This window comes from Euleptes europaea, chromosome 5 (assembly GCF_029931775.1).
Source record: "Euleptes europaea isolate rEulEur1 chromosome 5, rEulEur1.hap1, whole genome shotgun sequence".
NCBI lineage: Eukaryota > Metazoa > Chordata > Lepidosauria > Squamata > Sphaerodactylidae > Euleptes > Euleptes europaea.
In genome coordinates this window covers 30175124-30196384 of record NC_079316.1, presented here as the reverse complement: position 1 = coordinate 30196384, position 21261 = coordinate 30175124, and the positions used below count along the sequence as shown (strand labels likewise).

General features: G+C 41.0%; 2 protein-coding genes across 2 annotated transcripts in view; one reads left to right on the top strand and one right to left on the bottom strand.

The window, feature by feature from the left end:
• Positions 1-21261, top strand: part of MED12L (mediator complex subunit 12L) — a 208297-nt gene that overhangs the window by 52729 nt on the left and 134307 nt on the right. The window contains 3 exon segments of the mRNA XM_056849403.1: positions 1756-1967; positions 3127-3231; positions 6108-6284. Of these exon segments, the coding sequence (XP_056705381.1) occupies positions 1756-1967; positions 3127-3231; positions 6108-6284 (494 nt within the window).
• GPR171 (G protein-coupled receptor 171) lies at positions 7522-8532 on the bottom strand. Its single transcript, XM_056849396.1, has one exon. It carries the CDS (start codon positions 8530-8532, stop codon positions 7531-7533), a length of 1002 nt encoding a protein of 333 aa, XP_056705374.1. The 3' UTR covers positions 7522-7530.

The following is a 21261-nucleotide window of genomic DNA, read 5'->3' as shown; positions in this document are numbered from 1 at the left end:
ATGAACCACCCACTTGGAAGTACCAGTTCATACAATGACTGCATGTTATTGGAGTGGCCCCATATGCATGAGGTTATTGAGAGTGAACTATTTTAGAAATTATAATAGCATAGAGGGAAAGTGAAAAAGACCTGCAAATCTTTTTTGAAATCTTTGCGTATTGAAATTTTTATTCAATTATCTGTTTATTCATTAGAACATGAGATTATATCTATTCTGCTCTGAGGACACTTGCCATCCTAAGCATCCTGGCAATGTCAATCTGACAATCCATTTGGATTTTCTTTTTCTTTGTTGTTGTCACCTGCCACTGTAGGGATAGACTTTCTGGTGGGGTGGGGAAAGTTTGCTGTAAGCGAGCCACATTGCTCAAGTGCAGAAGGACATTTTTTGCAGAAATTATAAATTTGGATAACCTTTAGTTGCATGCAGAACTTAAATAGAGGGCTTTCTGAAAAGTGGATGAAAATGTGAATGAAAAACAATTTGCAACAGTTTGAAAAGTGGTGATATGCATACATGATATACTGAAGCAACCTCATAACTTGACAGCTCAAGTAGTATTTGGTAATGTAGATGGATTTATCTTGAAGGGGTCCAATTCATTATGAGGGGTTCTTTTTTTTTGCAACCTACCTTACAGCAAGCCTCAGTTCTCAAAAATGCATTGTAAACTGCATGCCAGACTGCCCAACCCCTGAGCATCTTTTAGAACTGTTGTAGGATTTCTGTCTATGGACTGATGTGACGGTAGGATGCTGCGTACGTTTTTCCTCACCCATCACATCCCCAGTAGCAGTGACCAAGAAGTTTTGGTTATGGTGTGTTTGTGAGTGGTCAGTAAGGCAAACAGTGCATTCCTAAGGAGAGTTTCTCCAGTCTAAGCCCATTGAAATGAATGGGCTTAGACTGGACTAACTCTCCTTAGGAATGCACAGTAAGTATAAAAATAACTGGCTGGATAACACGCTGCAGTTACAGATGGGACATGGGGAGGGTAGCAAAATTGTATTTTCCTCAGAAGAGCTATTACATAGTGGTTGGGTGAGAAAGTAAAGCTAGTTACTCCCAGTATAGTAATTATTTACAACTGAGGGGAACTGAAGCTCTACTTGAGAAGGGTTACAGGATCACACAAGGTTACAGAAATGATAGAGTCTGTTTCTGCTATGGAGAGAAAGAGAGAGGGGTGGATTTTACTTGGAATGTTCCCTAAACCCAGGAATGTCAGATTCTTGAAACAATGTTAGCTTGTCTCTTCTCAATCCCCTCAGAAGTCCCTAACACACTATTTTTTGAGGTTACCTAACCCAATTCTGCCACTCTATAGGCGCTTGAGTCCTAACTACCTGCGTTCTCAATGTCTGATCTCTATCTACCTAGTTTTGCCATTATTGTCCTTCCCCCCACCTCACACACACACTCCCCTTCCTTCTCTTTCTCTGACAAATCCGCAGCCTCCCATTGACTGGAAACTGTAGAGATTTTCATACGCAGCAGGGAGTCAGGGCTTGACTATGATGTATGGAGAGCAGAACTAGAAGCTGTCCATCACAGCTGACTTTAAAAAAAAGAGAACAGAATAGAGCAGAATGTGTTTGTATAGTCTTCAGATTCTAATTAAGGCTTGTCCGTATAAAAATTCCAGTGGCATACAAGTTTATCACATATCACCAAATAACTCAACGTGTAGATTTAGTTTAAAACCTCGCCATAGTCTTCAGGAAACAAATAAAAATCTGTCTTTATTGATAGCTGACCCAAACAGTGAATATGAGAAGATGGAATTTGTGAACCTGGTTCTCCTTTTTTGTGAATTTATACGACACGATGTTTTCTCCCATGATGCTTACATGTGCACTTTAATATCACGAGGAGACCTAGTCACCGCAGCCTCCCGATCACGCTCACCCACTGGAGAAAATGTGGACGAATGCTATTCTAAGGAGCAAGATGTCAAAATGGAGGTAAGATACGTGTGTGTATATGTTTTTCTCTCTGCAGGATTTTCCTTGGTCAAAAAATGTCCTCCTTTTACAATGAACAAATTGCTCAAAATTGGATTATTAACCTGGTTTATTTTTCAAATTCTCTTTCTTTCTCTCATGTAGCCTCTCATGAATGATGTCCATCTTGCACCAGGCTAGCGATGTAGGATCATCTGCAGCATGGCTGCTTCCTAAGTCTCCAGGGTGGCTTGGGAAGTCCTGGGCTTCATGAGAGTAGCTCATGCTGCTGCTCCTGCCCATTGTCAGGATTGACCCAATGTCTGCAGTTCCTCCTATGTACTTGAGGCTTCAACGGGTAATAGGAGGATGGACTGCTTTATGCCAGAAATGATTCTAACAGGGCATATAAAATCATAATTAGGTAGCACTGTAATATGCTTGTACTTCTGGCTTTCAAAACATAGTTCACGTTCCCACCTTAGGCAGATAATGAGACAGTTACTTTGGATTGAAATATAATCTATCTACTGCAAAGATGGAGAAATGAAAAATGCCAGATGCATGTGTAAACACCTGTTATGTTGCATATGGGTGTCTTTTCTGGATGGTGGTAGGAAAAGGTTTAATTTCCCCAGATATTACCTTGAATTTTATTGGCTATTGGTTTCCAATTATGCATCTGTGGGACCATGGGAATAGCAAAGTCCAACTTTTGAGGTATTTCTGTAAGGTTGTGTGGTTGATAATATAAAATCTATATATAAATGGGTATGGTATAAAAGCCATATATAAATGGTATGGAAACCTCAGGGAGTACTCATCCCTCTAGACAAATCACAATGATGCACCCATTTTCTAGTCACTGTAACACTGAATCTCTTTATCAAAATAGAACACTTCCTGAGAGATCCACCCATTCAGTGGATACAAAACATGGAGGCTGTTCTTTGAGAGGTGTTCTCCCTGAACTTTTTTTTTTTTTTATGCTAATGATTTTGGAAAAAAACTTACTTTGATAGTTCATGGATTGGTAGCACAAATGTCTTCATTCTTAATTTAAGCGATAAACTCTATTTTGCATTTTAAGTGGGATTATTTTATTTTACCAATTTGTGGCCAGTCCCAGGCTTACATTATACTCTGACTGGTGTTTCTTTTTCTCTTTGGTGATCACTAGGAGCATAGTATTATGGAACATATGTACATTGACTCGGGAACCACTAATATTTTTGATGACGTAGACAAGAGTGACTTTAAAACAGACTTTGGTTCGGAATTTCCAGTAGGTTTAACTTCTGATTTTTGTTTTTCAAGACACATTTCCTCATTATTCCACATATACCAGCATGATCTCACACTTAGATACATTCTAACCAACATTTTTTCATATCTTTTAATATCAAAGTATCTCACTTCTCCATAGTCTACTTTCAAAGCTGCTCTTTGAAACAGCTTCACGTTTTTAGGTTTACAAAAGCTGCTTCATCTGTTTCCACTGTGTTCAAAATGCCAGTGTCATAAAGATGTCAAAAGCAATTAAGCATGATGTCATATTCCTTATACTTACTGAGCTTACTATCGTTAAAGATATTTGCTTCTTGAAAATGTTAATTTTTGTTGGAGCTTTTTTGATGCTGTCTGTTGGTCCTTATTCCTTCCTTGTTCATTCAGGGGATGTGGGTGGCTAGGAGAACTTCAGCACCTTATTATCAATAAGCAATCTCAATGACAGGATCCTAAAGGGGAAAAAATTATTCATAGCCTTGTGTGATCTGTTGCAATGAATGCAAGTGGAGAGTCTGCTGCCAGTTCTGGTATTCAGAAGGGCCAATTGTGCAATCCTAAGGGGTGGTGGTGGTTCTGCTGCAGCTGGGGACGGCACCCCTGCGCCACCTCCAGAGCGGCTTGCTGCCGGGCACAGCAAGCTGAAAATGTGATTTTAGAGAAACCCCCATGAAACTCTCCATTGAGTTCCACAGGGCTACACCTGCCTTTTTGCAGACATAACTCAGCGCCTGCAAAAAGGGGCATTTCCAGGCTAAAAGGCATGCCCGGGAACATCCCCTTTGACACCAGTACGAGCCCTTGCACCGAGAAAATGCTGCCAGTGAGGTGTGCTGGTACTCGCACTGCAGCGTGGCTCCCCAGATCCAGCGTAAGTGGTTCTGCGCTGGCGTTAGTGCCACTTTAGCTGGCGCAAGTGGCACTAATGCTGGCGCTGGGGTCACACTGGCTCCAATCCCCCTTTGCCCCCCAGTTAGGATTGGGCTGCCCGTTGTCGCAGGTGAATGTTCTTCCACTCTGAAAACATACAACCCTTTCAAAAATCAAAGTATCACATGTAACTGCAAAGTGTTCCAAAAAAGTAGTGTGTGAACCTGATCCTGCTAACTCATTTATTTAGGAATTTTTTTATGCCACCTCTCCACTGTCCTGCTTGAGGAGGCTTACAAGTGAAAACACTGTATGATCATCATAAATTAACAAGATAAAGAAAAAAACGAGCCATTAAAACAATCAGGGGCGTAAAACAGCATAGTTTAGAAACTATTGATTTACCCAGCCTTCCCCACCAAGTATATGTGGTACCTTGGAGTGAAGTGACTAGTGGAGTTCCTCAGGGATCTGTGCTGGGCCCTGTGTTGTTCAACATCTTTATAAATGATTTGGATGAAGGAATAGAGGGGATGCTTATTAAATTTGCAGATGATATTAAATTGGGAGGGGTAGCAAATATGGTAGAAGACAGAGCCAAGATGCAGGATGATCTTGACAGGCTGGAGAAGTGGGCTAGAACTAATAAAATGCACTTTAACAAAGACAAATGTAAAGTTCTGCATTTAGGTAGGAAAAATCAAATGCATAATTATAGGATGGGGGAGACATGTCTGAACAGTAGTGTGTGTGAAAAGGATCTTGGGGTCTTACTAGACCAAACACTGAACATGAGTCAGAAGTGTGATGCGGTAGCTAAAAAGGCAAATGCAGTCTTGGGCTGCATCAACAGAAGTATAGTGTCCAGATCACGCGAAGTGATGGTATCGCTTTACTCTGCTCTGGTTAGACCTCAGCTAGAGTACTGTGTTCAGTTTTGGGCACCACAATTTAAAAAAGATGTAGACAAGCTAGAACATGTCCAGAGGAGGGCAACAAAGATGGTGAGGGGTCTGGAGACCAAGTCCTCTGAGGAAAAGTTGAAGGAGCTGGGTATGTTTAGCCTGAAGAGGAGAAGACTTGAGGGGCTGTCATATTGAGGATGGTGCCGAGTTGTTTTCTATTGCCCAAGAAGGTTGGACCAGAACCAACTGGCTGAAATTAAATCAAAAGAGTTTCTGTCTAGACATTAGGAAGAATTTTCTAACAGTTAGAGCGGTTCCTCAGTGGAACAGGCTTCCTCGGGAAGTGGTAAGCTCTCCTTCCCTGAAGGTTTTTAAGAAGAGGTTAGATGGCCATCTGTCAGCAATGCTGATTCTGTGACCTTAGGCAGATGATGAGAGGGAGGGCATCTTGACCATCTTCTGGTCACTAGGTGTGGGGGCGAGGTAGTTGTGAATTTCCTGCATTGTGCAGGGGGTTGGACTTGATGACCCTGGTGGTCCGTTCCAACTCTATGATTCTATGATTCTACCTAAATGTGTATTGAAGAATTAGTGGAATGAGGATCTGACTGTGCAGTCTTTATCTCAAGAACTTAGCAAGAGTGGTTACCTAAGCATGTTTTCATGTCACAAGTAACTATAATTTAATCCCCTGTATATATCCAGGAGCATCCCATGCCCTCTAATCCAGGAGCTTATTTCTTGGAAAGGGGAATGCGGGGTACTACTCTCACTTTTATTTTCACTAGGTTGGAGAGAATGCACATTTGAAAATTTGATGAATTTCAATTAACAATCACTTGCATGTAAAGAATTGTGCTGTAAATTTGCTAATGAGGGTTAATCCTTAGCCCCTTATGGACACCTTTGAAAACTGAATAAAAGTACTGTTGTTATTCCTAGACATTTTTCTTCATTTGCATTGATGTGTATCACAAGTATCTGTTTTGGAAATAAAAAGGTTATCCAAGTGAGAAAAAAATACAGAATTGTTTATATTCTGTAACATGCAACAGATATTTCTGTTTACAATATTAAATGTTTGTTTTACATGACCTAGATTTTTTCTGCAATGCCTGGGGAGACTTGTGAGAATCTGAACTCCATATTAGACAGAAGAATTTCAGCAAGCAGTGAAAAGTCTATGAAGAGGGAAAAACTGAGAGAACTGATATTTCCATCAAACTACAATCTCCTTCGTCATTTGCAATATGCAACACATTTTCCAGTCCCTCAGGTAAGTAAGCAGTATTGCCTTTTTGAAGAGTACAGACAAATTTCTGTTGATGTAACTTGAACAATGCCCAATTGGAAATAAATCCCATGTTCAGCGGGGCTCATTGTTGAAATAAGCAACAACTGTAATCACAAGCAACTTTAGCTGGATCAGGCTTCCCCCCCTTGTTTTATCTTGCTAAGACCCATTTATTTAATTAATTAGATTTATATCCCACCCCTTTCCTGGTAAAAGCCAGGCTCACTGGAAGCAAAGAGACTGATCTTAGTTATGACTAAATATTGTTCTGTTGTTTCCAATGAGACTTTCAGTGTAATCCTATGCAGAGCTACTCCAGTCTAAGTACATTAGACTGGAGTAACTCTATACAGGACTGTGTTGTTGGTCATGACTAATTTTACCTGGATTAGGGCCTGCTATAGTATCACAATACATTTATACATTTATATGCTTTCTATTAATCATGTCATAACATCTGCCCAAAGAGGCTTCTCTCTGCTTTCAGAGATGAAACAAGAAAAACAATTTAATTGTTTAAATCATAAATAAATCATAAAATACTATAAATCATAGATAAATCATAAAATATGAACATGGACATATTAAAGTCTGCTGTTCATATGAAACAACCTTACTTTCATTTGAGAATAGCCAATGAAATGTTCCACCATGAAAGCATTTCAGTAAAGGCAGTTGTGAATTCCACGGTGCAGAAACTATTACCTGAATGGATTTCTTCTCCCTTTTCCTGAAGCAGAGCATGCTTTGGTGTGGTTGTCACTTGCCATTAAATACATGGGATATAATCAATAATTGCTTGTGACACATGTTCTATGGTGCAAATACAACTGGAAATACACAGCAAATGCAACTGTAAGGGAATATGTTATGCCAGGGCTGTCGAACTCAATTGTTACGAGGGCCGGATATGATATAAATGTCACTTGGTCAGGTCACGCCTCACCAGCCCAGATTGAGAGTGGGGCGAGGGTAGCTGCCTTGGATGGATCATGGGCTGGATAAGAGTTCTCAACGGGCCAGATCTTGCCCCCAGGCCTTATGTTTAAAACTCCTGTGTTACACTGTGTGTGTGGGAGGGAAAGAAATTGTTACTAGTTCCCCAGAGCACTTGGAGGGATCAGAAAATGTCCTCAGTCTCTACCTGGAGGAAAGATGAGAGAACTGTGCACAAAAAATGGTGAAGAATGCACTTTTAATGTGCAATAAACTGAGCATGTGGAAAGGCCTATGGCCTCTCAACTGAAACATCGCAGTGCTGTGTCAGTTCTTCATGTGTTCCTTGCTGTTCTTCTGAGAGATTATTTTTCTTTTTATGTGATCCAAAAGTCTTGCTCACTTGCAGTCTAAATGTCTTTGAAAGATAAAAATACAAAATAGGGTCAAAGCATAGGTTCGATACTCCAAACAGCAGGGTTGATTCTTTTGCTTTGAAGAGAGATTGTTTCCAGTAGCAATCAGTGGTTATAGATTCGCTTTGAGTCAGAGTATATGGGATCCGAACAATGTGGTAAGGCACAAAGCATATAATGTAGCTTGCAGTGACCAAAAGTATGTTCACCAAAGCTTTTCTTACATGTCTGTAGTTTTCACTGTATTTGTTTTGATAGAGCAGTCTGACTACAAGGAAGTTGGAAATGAGCACTATGGCTGAGAAATTTAAAAATATTGCAGAACATAAGAAATTTGTAAATACATGCCAGTCTCTTCCCATTTTGGTTTTGAACTCGATGCAACCCACAGTTGGCACTTTTTTGATATCTTTGATCGGAATCACCATGTTAGGCATCGTGATAAAGAGAACCATTATCCATACCACTGCTGATATCATCTTGGCGAATCCAGGCTCTTGAATACGATAGATCTTGCATCTGTTTATTAGCTGAAGGCAACGGTCCATGCTTACAAATGCCAAGAAGATGATTGATACATACATGTTGATATAGATGAGGCAAGCTGTGACTTGGCAATGGAATATTTTCAGTCTCCAGGGAGCAATTCCTAAATCGACAATGATTTTCACCGGCAAGGCCAGGGTCAGCAAAAAATCTGCTGTGAGGAGGTTAATTAAATAGATGCTCATACACTTGCGATTCCGCTCTGTATGGGAGAAGGTCCACAGTGCGAAGCAGCTCCCAGTGAACCCGATAAGGAAGACCAAGTAATAAAAATATGTAAATGGTGCCATGTCAGAATAAACACTGCAGGTTGAAGCATTGCGGAAGGGCATCTTATGAACCTTATGGGGCAGACAGAATATGTGTGCTGATCTAAGAGAACAGAACCTATAAAGAATAAAAGAGGAATGAATTAATTTACTTGCACGAGTAGAGTAAATGATTGTTCCCTTATAATTTTTATAAAAAGCAATGGTCAGACCTGAAATTGTTCCTAAGACGCATGAGATTTTCTTCGCTGTTTGGAACCCTTTATTCAGGTATAAGTGGTTTTGTCTTAATGTTTAAGAATTTCTGGGAACGTGTATTACTCTGAGCCTGCATGAGTCTCAGCAGTTTATTCACGCGAAGAGCTGCTCCTCAGTTAGCGGGGCTGATCTTGTCAGCTGCTGAAAAACTGCACACTGTGTTTGTGGGTGTGTACTAAACTTGTGTACCCCTGAAATTTAGTGTGAGCAAATACAAAGTGCATTTTTATGGCCAGGTACATCCTTATGGGAGTATGCACCTGGGATCTGGGACTGGCAAAAAATACTTTGCGCTATCATAGGGTGACATGTTTGCTGCAAAATAACAAGTGAAAGTGGTCCTGATACTTGAGATTAATTGAATCTGGGTTAAGTTTTTGACTTTGGGCATGAGATCTCTTCCCCTGTAATTTTACAAAAGTTTGTGCAATGTATGCATACAACTGCCTGACACAAGAATGCAGTAACTTTGATTATTGCTCTGTAGTCAGACATGCACATTCTTTAATTATTTATTTAAATATATTATGTCCCGCTTTTCTCCAACATGGGGAACTCAAATAAGCTTTATATATATATTTGTGTGTATGTGTGTACAAGCGTGCAGTCAAGTCACAGCTGACTTATGGCGACCCCATAGGGTTTTCAAGGCAAGAGACGTTCAAAGGTGGCTTGCTATTGCCTGGCTCTGCGTGGGCCGAGAGTTCTGAGAGAACTGTGACCAGGCCAAGGTCACCCAGCAGGCTTCATGTTGAAGAGAGTGGGTTTGAACCCAGTACTCCAAATTAGAATCCGCCAATGCTCTTAACCACTATACCACGCTGGCTCTCTGTCTTATACATAAACAATACACATGTAAATACGAAAATACTTACAGTCAGACCTGCCAGTTTAAACTGCTGATGAGCCAGTAGGACGTCCTGGGCTGCTCCTGGTCCCCCCAGCACGGCTCACCCAGGGTGACTGGCTAAAGTCCTTACTCGGGGCTTTATAAGTTTATAAGCTGCAAAAAGGGAAGGGGCAGATGCTCAGCCTGGGTATTATTGGGATGTTGCCAGTTCTCCCACCTGCCCTACTTTTTGTTGAATAAGTGAATGTAGTGAAGAAACTTATACGGTGATGCTGGGCTGCTTGTAAGGATTGTATCAATGCAAATATATGTAATGTTCTTTGAACATTGAAAGCAGTATATAAATGCTAAGGATTATTATTAGAATAATATGCTACATTTCTGCCTCAGTGAGAGATTTAAGGAAGTTTACTGTATACCATATGGTGCACTCCCTTCCCCCCAACTGTCTCATGGTTAGAACGTCCTTCCAGAACTCTTGTTTGATATCAGTTCCCCTCTCCGCTTTCAGATCTCCTCTTAGAAACTTCCTTTTCTATGAGACTTCAGCACAACTTCTTTCTCCCCCCCTTCACAATAAAACTAGACCTGAGCCAATCAATTGTGATTCTTATTCTGTGTTAACTGACTTTTGTTTTGTTTTGAATTACTGTGATTAAAAGCCACCTCAGGAACTTGTGCACTGAGATATTACCATTTTAAATACATAAGTGCATATAAGTGGAATGATCCTCATGTCTTTATCCCTGTCTCTAGCTGTCCCCCTCACTTTGTTGTTTCTTATAGAAAATAGACTAAACTCCTGAGATTAGAACCCTGTCATCTTGTGTTCTATAAAATGCCATATACATTGGTGCTATATCCATAATATGTTGAAGTATATGAACAAACATAAAAATATGTTAACCAAAGAATAAAACAGCAGTAAAGGTAGTCCGCTGTGCAAGCACTGGGTCATTACTGACCCTTGTTTACTAGGCAGGCTATGTTTTACCATTGCCTTCCCCAGTCACTCATTTTGCCGACCTCGGAAGGATGGAAGGCTGAGTCAACCTTGAGCTGGCTTGACCTGACCTGAAACCTTGACCTGAAACTGACTTCTGACTTCTACCTGAAACTGACTTCTGTTGTGATCGAACTCAGGTCGTGAGCGGAGCTTTGACTGCAGTACTGCAGCTTACCACTCTGCAACACGGGGCTACTCAGTAGTGAAATCAAGAACTACATCACCGGGAGGGGGAGGACACACCCACCAAAAGCTTGAGTAAACAGAAGTCCTTGTCCAGAGCCTAAAAATAGTACTAGGTGAACATTATTTGGAGGGAAATTCTGCAGCTGGTGTGTAGACACAGGAAAGGCATTGCATGACTTTGAAAGGGCTACCCCTAGGCCTGGTCTGGAAGCTTCAGTTGGTCTAAAACGCAGTTGCGAGTGTCCTCACGGGGACCCCCTGGAGAGCCCATATTAGACCTGTGCTCCACCAGCTGCATTGGCTCCTGATTGAATGCTGGATCAAATTTAAGGTTCTGGTTTTGACCTTTAAGACCCTAAATGGTCTGGGACCATCGTACCTGTGGGACCGCCTCTCCAGATATGCCCCTCAGAGGGCATTACACTCGTCAAATAACAACTTGCTACTGATCCCTGGCCCGAAAAGTATTCAGCTGTCCTCAGCTAGAGCCAGAGCTTTTTTGGCCCTGGCCGATGGAACTCTCAGTTGAATGAGATCAGAGCCCTGCGGGACTTAGCTCAGTTCTGCAAAGCCTGTAAGACGGAGATGTTCCATTAGGCCTATGGTTGAGGACAGCAACTGTCTCCATCAAAACTGGCCTCCCTGTTCTGGCATTGATACAACTAGCCTAATTCCCATCTTGCCTACTCACCTCTTTCTCCTGACTAAGGGTTTACGTGTGGATAGTGAATCTTAGATTAATTGATATTGCCTAACCATTGTTTTATTTGTTTTAATAAGAGTTTTATGTTTTATGTGTTTTATGTGTATCATTGCGTTTTAACTGATTTCATATATTGAAATTGATGTAAACCACCTTGAGCCCGACTTGTCGGGGAAAGTCAGGGTATAAATTCAATAATAAATAAATAAAGATTGGGGCACCTATTGTAGGTGCCTCTAAGGACTCAGCTAATGGGCAGAATCATGTGGGGAAAAGTGGCCTTGAAGATACCTTGGTATCAAATAATTTAAGGCTTTAAAAGTCAGCATCAGCACCTGCCCAGAAGCTAACTAGAAGTTAGTGAAGTTCTTTGAGAACTGGCAAAATATACTAATTCTATTCTTATACCGCTGAGCTTGTTGTACATAATTTTAGTGGGTTTTAAATTCTGTAATCAGGATAGATAATGGGTGTATTACACAAAAACTTTCACATAGAAGTATCTATTGATGTTTGAGTTATTGTAGGTCAAATCTTTGGTAGCAGCCATTGTTAGAACATGAATACTAAAGAGGAAATGATGAATATTTTTAACATTTCTAAAATATGTAAATGAGGTAATCTGTCCCAGGTGATAAGTCCTGAGGCCTCAGCTTCCTTTAATCATATTGTACCACCCGGTTCTACAGGACACAGAATTGAACAACTTAGGGTGGAAGGAAACAGACATCTAGGTTAAGTGTCAGTGAACTGTAAACACTGGCAAAGCTATGTTCGTAACTATGACAAGTAGAATAAAGACGTTTACACAAACTTGCATATTTACTAATCCTTTATTTTAAATATAAGCCTTTTTAAACATAGACTGTTTTGTAATATGTGCCAACACACATACTACCCTTCTGAGGGCCAGGAACAATGGTGGAATCAAAATGTGGGATTAAACAAGCCAAAACGTTATTCAAGCAACACCTTCTACAGAACTAGTGAGACCGTTTCAATTTCAATTACCCCTGCCAGATAAGCATGAACAACTTGCTGCAGTGGCATAAATCTCTTTATCCCGAATCGCCTCTTGCTCTCCTTGCAGGGGAGAGTGAGGGCTAAACTAGATTGGCCATTGGGCAGTATAGAGCCCCTCCTGGTTATACAATGCCTTTGATGTTAAATAGCCGTTACCCTTATTATTCTAGCCCTGTGGACTTCTGTTCGCACACTCCTTCTATGCTGCTTGCTTTTAGACTTCCATAGGTCCTTCTGCCGAAGTTGTGATGAGCAAACATTAACAAAGGGGCAACCAAATTTAACCGATGAATGGTTTGATTTATAACCTAGATTTTGGAACTTCATTGCTACAGCTACTTAGCAATGAGCTACTTTTGATCATTTCATTTTCCACAGGAAATAAAGTTTTAGTATTAAAAAAGCAAAATGCACACACACACACACACACACACACACACACACACACACACACATACAAACACCGCCATAATGTTTAATACATTTTGTTTTAGATAGTGTTTAATCAGTCAACTCAAAACTCTCAAAAGGTATTGCTAAAACTGTCCTGCTAAAATATACAGGTATTTTGCTCCAAGAGGTATTGTTGAACTTGTATAATTTTATTATATGTATTTTATGTATTTATGAATTTTAGGTATTTTATAAGATTATGCATATTTACTTACGGCTTTGTTAATGAGCAATAAATCAAATTTAGCAAAGGTATTGCTGGAATAGGGCAGCTTTCACTTGGTTATAAAACTAAGTATTTGAATCTGCTGGGAAGGGTGTGTGAGAGTTGCACAAAACTCAAAACGTGAACATTTTTCACAGAAAAAGCCCAGCCCAGGTATTTTTCTTGCTGAATGGAGTTTAGCACTAAACTGTTAGGCTGATGTCTTATGCTGTGGTTGTGGTGAGGCTACTGGTGAATTTATATTCTCCTTTTCTTTTTAAATACTACCTATAGCATCAGTGTCATAATACATGTAATAACTGCCTATGTGGATCAGATTTGGGTCTTAAGAGTCTTCTTAACAGCACCAGTCCAAGGGAAGTAAGATGTAGACTTAAGATATGATAGGGCAGATACATGTAGACAGCAAAACGGAATGGGATCTAGAGGCCCCTTCAAGACTGTTGAAACAATCTCAGTGTTAATGTTTAATGAGCTTGTGATCCTATGTTTTATTTTTGTAGCAACAAAGTAACACAGCTTCCCCAATGGAATGTGGAAAGCAGATTATACATTCGTTCCACTATGGCACTGTGTTGTAGCCAGTCTGCATGGAAATGTGCACCTGTTGTAGTATAAGCTCTGCCCTCAAAATAAGATTTATTTATTTAAAACATTTGTTTCGCATAATTCCTATCAGAATTTTAAGTACAATATATTTAAAAACAATATAATTCGCAATTGTGTGTTGTACTATCTCTTCCTTTAAACTTTAGACTTCACTATGTCTAATGGTTGTTTGACTCAATAAGATTAATTTTACATTGGAATGTTACTCATAATACGTTGTCGGTGAACACATGAAGCTGCCTTATACCGAATTAGACCCTTGGACCATCAAAGTCAGTATTGTCTACTCAGACCGGCAGCGACTCTCCAGGGTCTCAGGTAGAGGTCTTTCATATCACCTACTTGCCTGGTCTCCTTAACTGGAGATGCCGGGAATTGAACCTGGAACCTTCTGCATGCCAAGCAGATGCTCTACCACTGAGCCACAGCCCCTCCCCTCCCACTTACCATGCCTAAAATGTCTGACCTACAGCTGGAAGAAAATCCCCCTCAACAGAGATAATCCCATACTCTTTGTGCAACTTGCTTTGCAATGTGAGATTATAAAGGGACTGATTATGGTTGGACGCCTTATTCTCTCTATTAAAACACACAATCACTAATGCTATTAAGAGAAAGCTACACTGTGGCTCCTCAGTTGCCAGAACTGAATCCTTGATGGCCTTTGCAATGACCACCATTACTTTCAGCACAGTGCATATATAATCTTTTATAAAGGTAAAGTACTCCATTGGGTCACAGTTGCATGAAGTTCCATCTCATGGGGTTTTTAAGGCAAGAGAGGAGCAGAGGTGCTTTGCCATTGACTTCCTCTGCATAGCAGCCACAGTTGTCTTTGGTGGTCTCCCACCCAACTATTGATCATGCTTAGCTTCCAAGATCTGACAAGGTCAGGCTAGTCTGGGCTATTAGGGTTGTTCTATAATATTTTTATTATTATTTGTAAATATTGGTCATTTACACTCTTCTAGTTTGCACTGATGCCAAGGTGGTACATGCTTCAAAAGGAATTAGAAGCTACATACCTGCCTTATCAGCTGCTGTAGTATCTGAAGTGTTGAACGGATCAGTTAAATCTATTATTGTTGTCAGCTCATTGCCCGGTGATGTGCTTCTTTTTCCTCTCCGGCACATTGGTTATGTTAGTTTTCTGCCTCTTGTCTTAGCTGATGTTGTATGAAAGGGGAAAAAAATCTTGTGGTTTCCAAATGTGCTGGTTGACGTAAATGAAACTAGAATTAAAGGTGCTTGCTTCTTAAACAGTTAAGAACTGCTCAAGGAAAGTATTTGTGAAGTAGTATTTTTTCTCAAAGAGTGGGGGGCAGAAGGGAGCAGAGTCCCTTAATAAATTATAATTTTCTGTTTTTCATTATGTATGTTAATTATGTAATAGTTTTTTTTGTATTTGTTAAGTTTTGCCTTGAGTGCTGCTTGTTGGGAGAAAGGTGGGGTGTATAAATGTTCTATATAAAAAGTGAATGAAAAGCCATTGTCCTTAGCATGTTTTTATACAATCAATTTAGGATACAGATAGGTATCTCTAGAAAGGAGCTGGGCGAACTTTTCCACAGTTTAAATCCCAGCTCCTCCATAGAGAGACATAGCGAAGTTCCCACTAAAGAATCTGAATACAGCCACTTCGCTATTTCTTTTCTATGGAGGAGGATGGGGGCGACCCCTTAACTCCGGGCCCCTGACCCAATCTTCACCAAGCTTGGGGGTTCTTGCAAGGAGAGTCCCTTGGAGCCATGCTGAAAATTTGGGGGCTCTACCTGCAAAAATGCCCCGCAGGAGACGCGGAAAGCCATTCCTGAAAAAGCCGGTTTGCACATTTGGCTTTGCCATTCTCCCCCCCCCCCCAGTTTTAGGGACTCGGTAAACCCAAACCTGAAATTTTCCGAAATTGCTTTTTTCCAGTATTTTTCTGTTTCGTTTGTAGAAATATCTGTCTTGCCCATTCACAGCTCTAGTCACTGGATTTAAGGATTCTCAGGTTTGGCCAACTTCAGGTTTTAATATGTTGAATACTTGGGATGGAGCACAGGTCAGTTAGATAAACTGTGTCATTATTTTTGTGTATCAAAATGTTGCTGTCCTGATCTGAATAGCCCAGGCTAGCCTGATCTCATCAGATGTCAGAAGCTAAGCAGGGTTGAGCCTGGCAAGTATTTGGTGGGAGACTTCCAAGGAATACCAGGGTTGTGACGTGGAGGCAGGCAATGGCAAACCAACTCTGAATATCTCTTGCCTTGAAAACCCTACAGGGTTGCCATAAGTCAGCTGTGACGACAGAAAAAAATGTTGCTGTTTCCCTCTTTGCTTTCAGTTCTGTAATATAGACAGGAGACCAAAATAGGAATCGAATAGGCTATAACTTTTAACAAAAGATCTGCAACGTGGATAGGTATGCTGTAAAACTCCAAACATCCTCAATGTTGGTGATTCTAAATCAAGCATCATGGCTCTCCTTGTGTATGGGACGTGCCATCTTGATTTAGATCTAAAATGGAGCCAGCTGCTTAGTTCCTTTTCATAGGCGTACCTTAAATCACCTAATTATAAATTACCTGAAGCTGAAGGTGTCCAAAGGATTTCCACATCCAGCCTTTGGTTACAACTCTTTATGTTTGCATGAAGATCCACCTCCTTAGGGAGGCGTCACACAGTGCAATCCTATGGAAAGGTATTCCAATCCATTGAAATCATTAGGCTTAGACTAGAGTAACTCTGCATAGGATTGCTCACTCAAAAGAGTATTTTTTACAATAATGAATCACATTTTCCTTCCTTAGCTAGCACTGTTCTTTCACAGACAGCGTACTACCCTCTTGTGGCTCCTTACCTCCCACTCTTCCAGAAGAAAGGAGTGCTTTGAGCCCTTTTTAAAGGTCTGTTGGTAAATTACTCTTGGCTTCTGAGAAATGTATTCCACCTTCTCAGAAAAGCCGATACAGCTGAAACGCTATTCCTGGGTGAGTAAGTCTCACACTTGCCAGGCGTCCCACTGACTTCCTGCATCTTCCTTAACCTTGGAATGGATTTTATCTTCACTAATGAAGTTCTTTCTTCCCTACTCAACCTTCTTGGTCAGCAGGTTTAACAAGACTGTAGCCTCTTCCTGCCACACTATTAACTTCCTTCCACCAGTTGTTGCTGAACCTGTAGCTCTAAGCATAACAGTATGCTGTATCTGAATATGGTACTTCCATTTTGTGATCATGACTTGTAGGAGGGGCTTTCAAGGGTGGTACTGGGGTGGAACAGGAGCTTTGTGTTAGAGCTGAGGGAACAAGTTATGGGAGTGGCTTGGTGGGATTAGTGCCTTTGCTCACTCCTTTGCTTCTGGAAAGTTCCAGCTTTGACTAGGAACCATGAAAATTAAATACCAGAACTGAAACACAGAAGGAAATTATGATTGTTTCCACCAAAGCTCCCCACAGATTACTCATGTATCCCTTTGTACTTATAAGCACAAGATTGCACATGGGACATGACTCACCTAAACCTAAGCACCAGACTACCAGATTCACAAAGGTAGTTCATTCATTTCTGCCTCCAGGAGGAGCTTCTGGCTACTGCAGATCTCACTTAGACGCATATTGGAGAGGCAAACAAAAGAAAAGAGTGCCGCACCAAACCAAACAGAGACAAAAAGCAGCAATTGATGGAAGGGATAAATATTTAATAATTAAATGGCCCCTACGAATTTTTGCATACGCTTCCTCAGGGGGATCTTTCTTAACTCAAGCGTCCCAAGCAAGCAATGAAACCATTATGATTGTTTCATTGCATGCTTGGGACGTTTGAGTTAAGAAAGACCCCCCTGAGAAAGTGTATGCAAAAATTCATGGGAGCAGTTTAATTATTAAACATTTTTACCTTGCACCAATTGCTGCTTTTTGTCTCCACATATTGAAGACACTCACTATCTTGAAGGAACCCCCTTACCGTGTTTAGTCAGAACTCAGTATCAACTGAATGTTGTGGGCTTTATTAGGAGAAGGAGTGTGATTTCATAAATTATTAGTTTAACCTCCAGCTGGCTCCCTTTTACCAAAGAGAAAAGAGCAGAAACAGGCACCACAGAAGCATGATTTCAACGTGATGCTGGTGAGGCGAAAGAACTTATCCATATGATCTTGCATGTGTTCACTGTCATGTCTCAACTTGCCTGTTATCCAGGCAGAAAAAGCTATGTGTGCTCAGCACATCAGAGATTTGTGGCTTGGTAATTAAGCTTTGCATGGGTAGAAGCCCAGTTTAACCAACATGTCGTGCACAACATTGTACATATTTATTTACTTTTTTGCCTCATCAGCCCTGAGGCTGAACCACTAAGGAGAACTGATATCTGGACTTGTGTTCTTTGGACACCTGAAACCCATTCACATGAGGCTATTTTTTCATTTCATTTTATGTAGGCTGTTGCCTGACCTGAATCTTCTATCTTGAAGTTAGATACAAAAATAACCCTGGCCAAATACAAAGACAGTAACTAAATGAACAGCACGATGGCTAAAATATTATATCCCAAAATGACATAAACTTGTATTGTAAATTAATAAATTTTCAAAAGTTTACATGTCAATTTTTCATAGTATTAAAATTTTTTGAAAATAAATTTCCCATAAGAACACAGGTAATTATGCTTCACTTCATTTACAATACTTCAAAAGAATTCTCATGACGTCTGTGGTGTTTTAACAAACAAAGATACGTGGATCGAGGAAGCCTCATCCTCATTTTGTAAGGCGAAACGGGAAGTTATCCAGAACGCCCATCTCATCTCTTCTCAGTCTTGCTGGCCATCATCTGGCTTCATTATTCCATACTTATCAATTTAACTTATAAACGGAGGAGGAGGAACTTGCATTAATTGTGTGTGTGTAAAGTGCCTTCAAGTCACAGCCGACTTATGGCGACCCCTTTTTGGGTTTTTCATGGCAGGAGACTAACAGAGGTGGTTTGCCAGTGCCTTCCTCTGCACAGCAACCCTGGTATTCCTTGGCGGTCTCCCATCCAAATACTAACCAGGGCTGACCCTGCTTAGCTTCTGAGATCTGATGAGATCAGGCTAGCCTGGGCCATCCAGGTCAGGGCATTAATTACATCAAGACTATTGTATGGACTATTACTTGCTTGTATCCTTAGTTACAGAACAATACGTGGAAATATTATAATCTGCGTTCCTATTTATGGGAAATTTATTACAAACTTTTTGTAATACTATAAAAAATTGACATGTAAACTTTTCAGTATTAATCTTCTATCTTGTGTTCAGCATGTGGGACTGAATTTAATTTGAAGCAAGGTGAAAAGATGAAGCAGAATGGAAAAGCTTTCGAATGGAGAAACTCAGAAACTGACAAACTAAAAGTGCTCCTTTCAATTAAAATTAATGAATGCAAATTTACTAATGAATTTGGCTAAAAGATACAAAACTTGTTCCATCTGACACAAATTCAAGTACATAGTTCACATATTTTTCACATTTGTATGTGTTTTGAATACCGTATATACTCGCGTATAAGCCGAGTTTTTCAGCCCCAAAAAAGGGCTGAAAAAGCCAAACTCGGCTTATACGCGGGTCAATACGGTAGGGGAGGGGGGAGGGGGAGGGGGGGACTTACTGCCATCACCGCCGCCATCGCCCGCGCACGTTTCCCCGGCCGGCAGCAGCCTTCCTGGGTCGGCAGGAGGCCCCTGCTGGCCGCGCCGTGCCGCCCCCGCACCCAGGCGCCTTGCTTCAGCCGGCAGCGGCTTTCCTGCGTCGGCAGGAGGCCCCTGCCTGCCGCGCTGCCCCCGTGCCCGGGTGCCTTGCTTCAGCTGGCAGCGGCCTGGAGGGGCCTCCTGCCTGCCCAGGAAGGCCGCGCCGCCGCCGCCGATTCGCCACCTCTCCCGGTAAGTAGGGGGTTCAGGGGCTCTTCCCCCCCCTTGGATGGCACTGGGATCAGGGTGGGTTGGGGTGGGTTGGGAGGGCCCGGGAGGCCAGCGGGAGGGCGACCTGGGGCAGGGGCCCTGCGCTCTAAAATGGCCTCGGCTTATACGCGGGTCAATAAGAAATTCCCTTTTCTGGCCTCAAATGTGGGGGGTCGGCTTATACTTGGGTCAGCTTATACCCGAGTATATACGGTAACAAAAATCTGGAAACCAAGCAGAATATTCAAAGTGCAGATATAGATGTCTTATAAGTAAACTGTAGATGTCTATTTTATTTAAGTATTTTTTCAGGAGTGTGGTAGACACTAAACCATGCCCATGTATGTGGACAGACTAGGTACTTCAGTATAATGCAATGAATATGGCTGTAGAAAATGTGTGCTTTCTAAACAATGCAATGCAAACCAATCTAAATTTCAAACCTTTTCTATGATCCACTGAACACTGTGACTTGTTTGACTTGTATTGGAGGGGTTAGATTCTGTTTCTTGAACAATGTTGTCTCTTTCCACATGGCAAACCCACTTTGAAAACTGAGTGCTGTTTCCAAAATAGTCCAAATTAGGGATCGGCTAACAGTCTAGGTACACTACCTGCCCTAAACATAAGAGGACTTGATGGTTACTCTGGATGGGAGCCCAATATGTATAATAATTTTAATGCAGTTTAAGATATGGCTGTTAAAAATTTTAAAAAAACAATCTCAGCTGTTAATGCTGATGCTCTTGGGCTTGCTGTTCTGAAGTATGTATCTTAACCAGTCTTGCATCTCATGATGATAGTAAATCAGCCACCCTCTGGTATCTTGGCAGTTTCCATTGAACCAATGGGAGCCCCATGTTAAAAACTTGGATTACTCTGAGAGTATGTCCAGGTGTACATAACTCCAGGAACTGGTTGTACTGTATCCTGTGTTTCATCCCATCAGTATGGGATGTGTGCTGACGTGTGTGCCTACTAGGACAATTTCGAGGCCAGTTCTTGCTATGCAATCTGTGTGGTTTACTTTGTTCAAAGGTGACTTGGGAGATACATTTTTCCTTTTTCATGGGCATTTCCTGACTATGTGCTGGACCTCTTCATCTCATGCCATGGACTGATCATGCTACTTACATTCAGTGCACACCAACAACCCCCCCTCATCCCTACACATGTCTAAATTGGCTCATAATTGTTTCAAAATATTTAAAAATAATAACGGTATTTAAAAGGATAGTGCTAAATGACATTGATTATATGGGTAAAATGAGGTCCCTTTCCCCCCCAGGAAACTTCTCTTCTTTTGCAGGAAAAAAGAGAACCTGGGGCATGACAGGAGAGAGAAGTAGGTTAGATAATAGAGTGGTAGCAGTTAATAAAGAGAGGCAAAAGAGAGGGCACTGGGGAAATTAGATGTTATGGTGCATCAAAAGATGAACTTGGGTTGAATGATTTTGCTTGAAAGGAATGAAGTTAGGTTAAAAGATCACAGAATGGGTTTAAAAATAAAAAAGAGTGTAGATGTTTTAAAGCAAAACAGAAAAAAACACAGGACAAAA

Excerpts from the sequence above, each read along its gene's own strand:
- GPR171 (XM_056849396.1), bottom strand. The coding sequence starts at position 8,532 with ATGCCCTTCCGCAATGCTTCAACCTGCAGTGTTTATTCTGACATGGCA.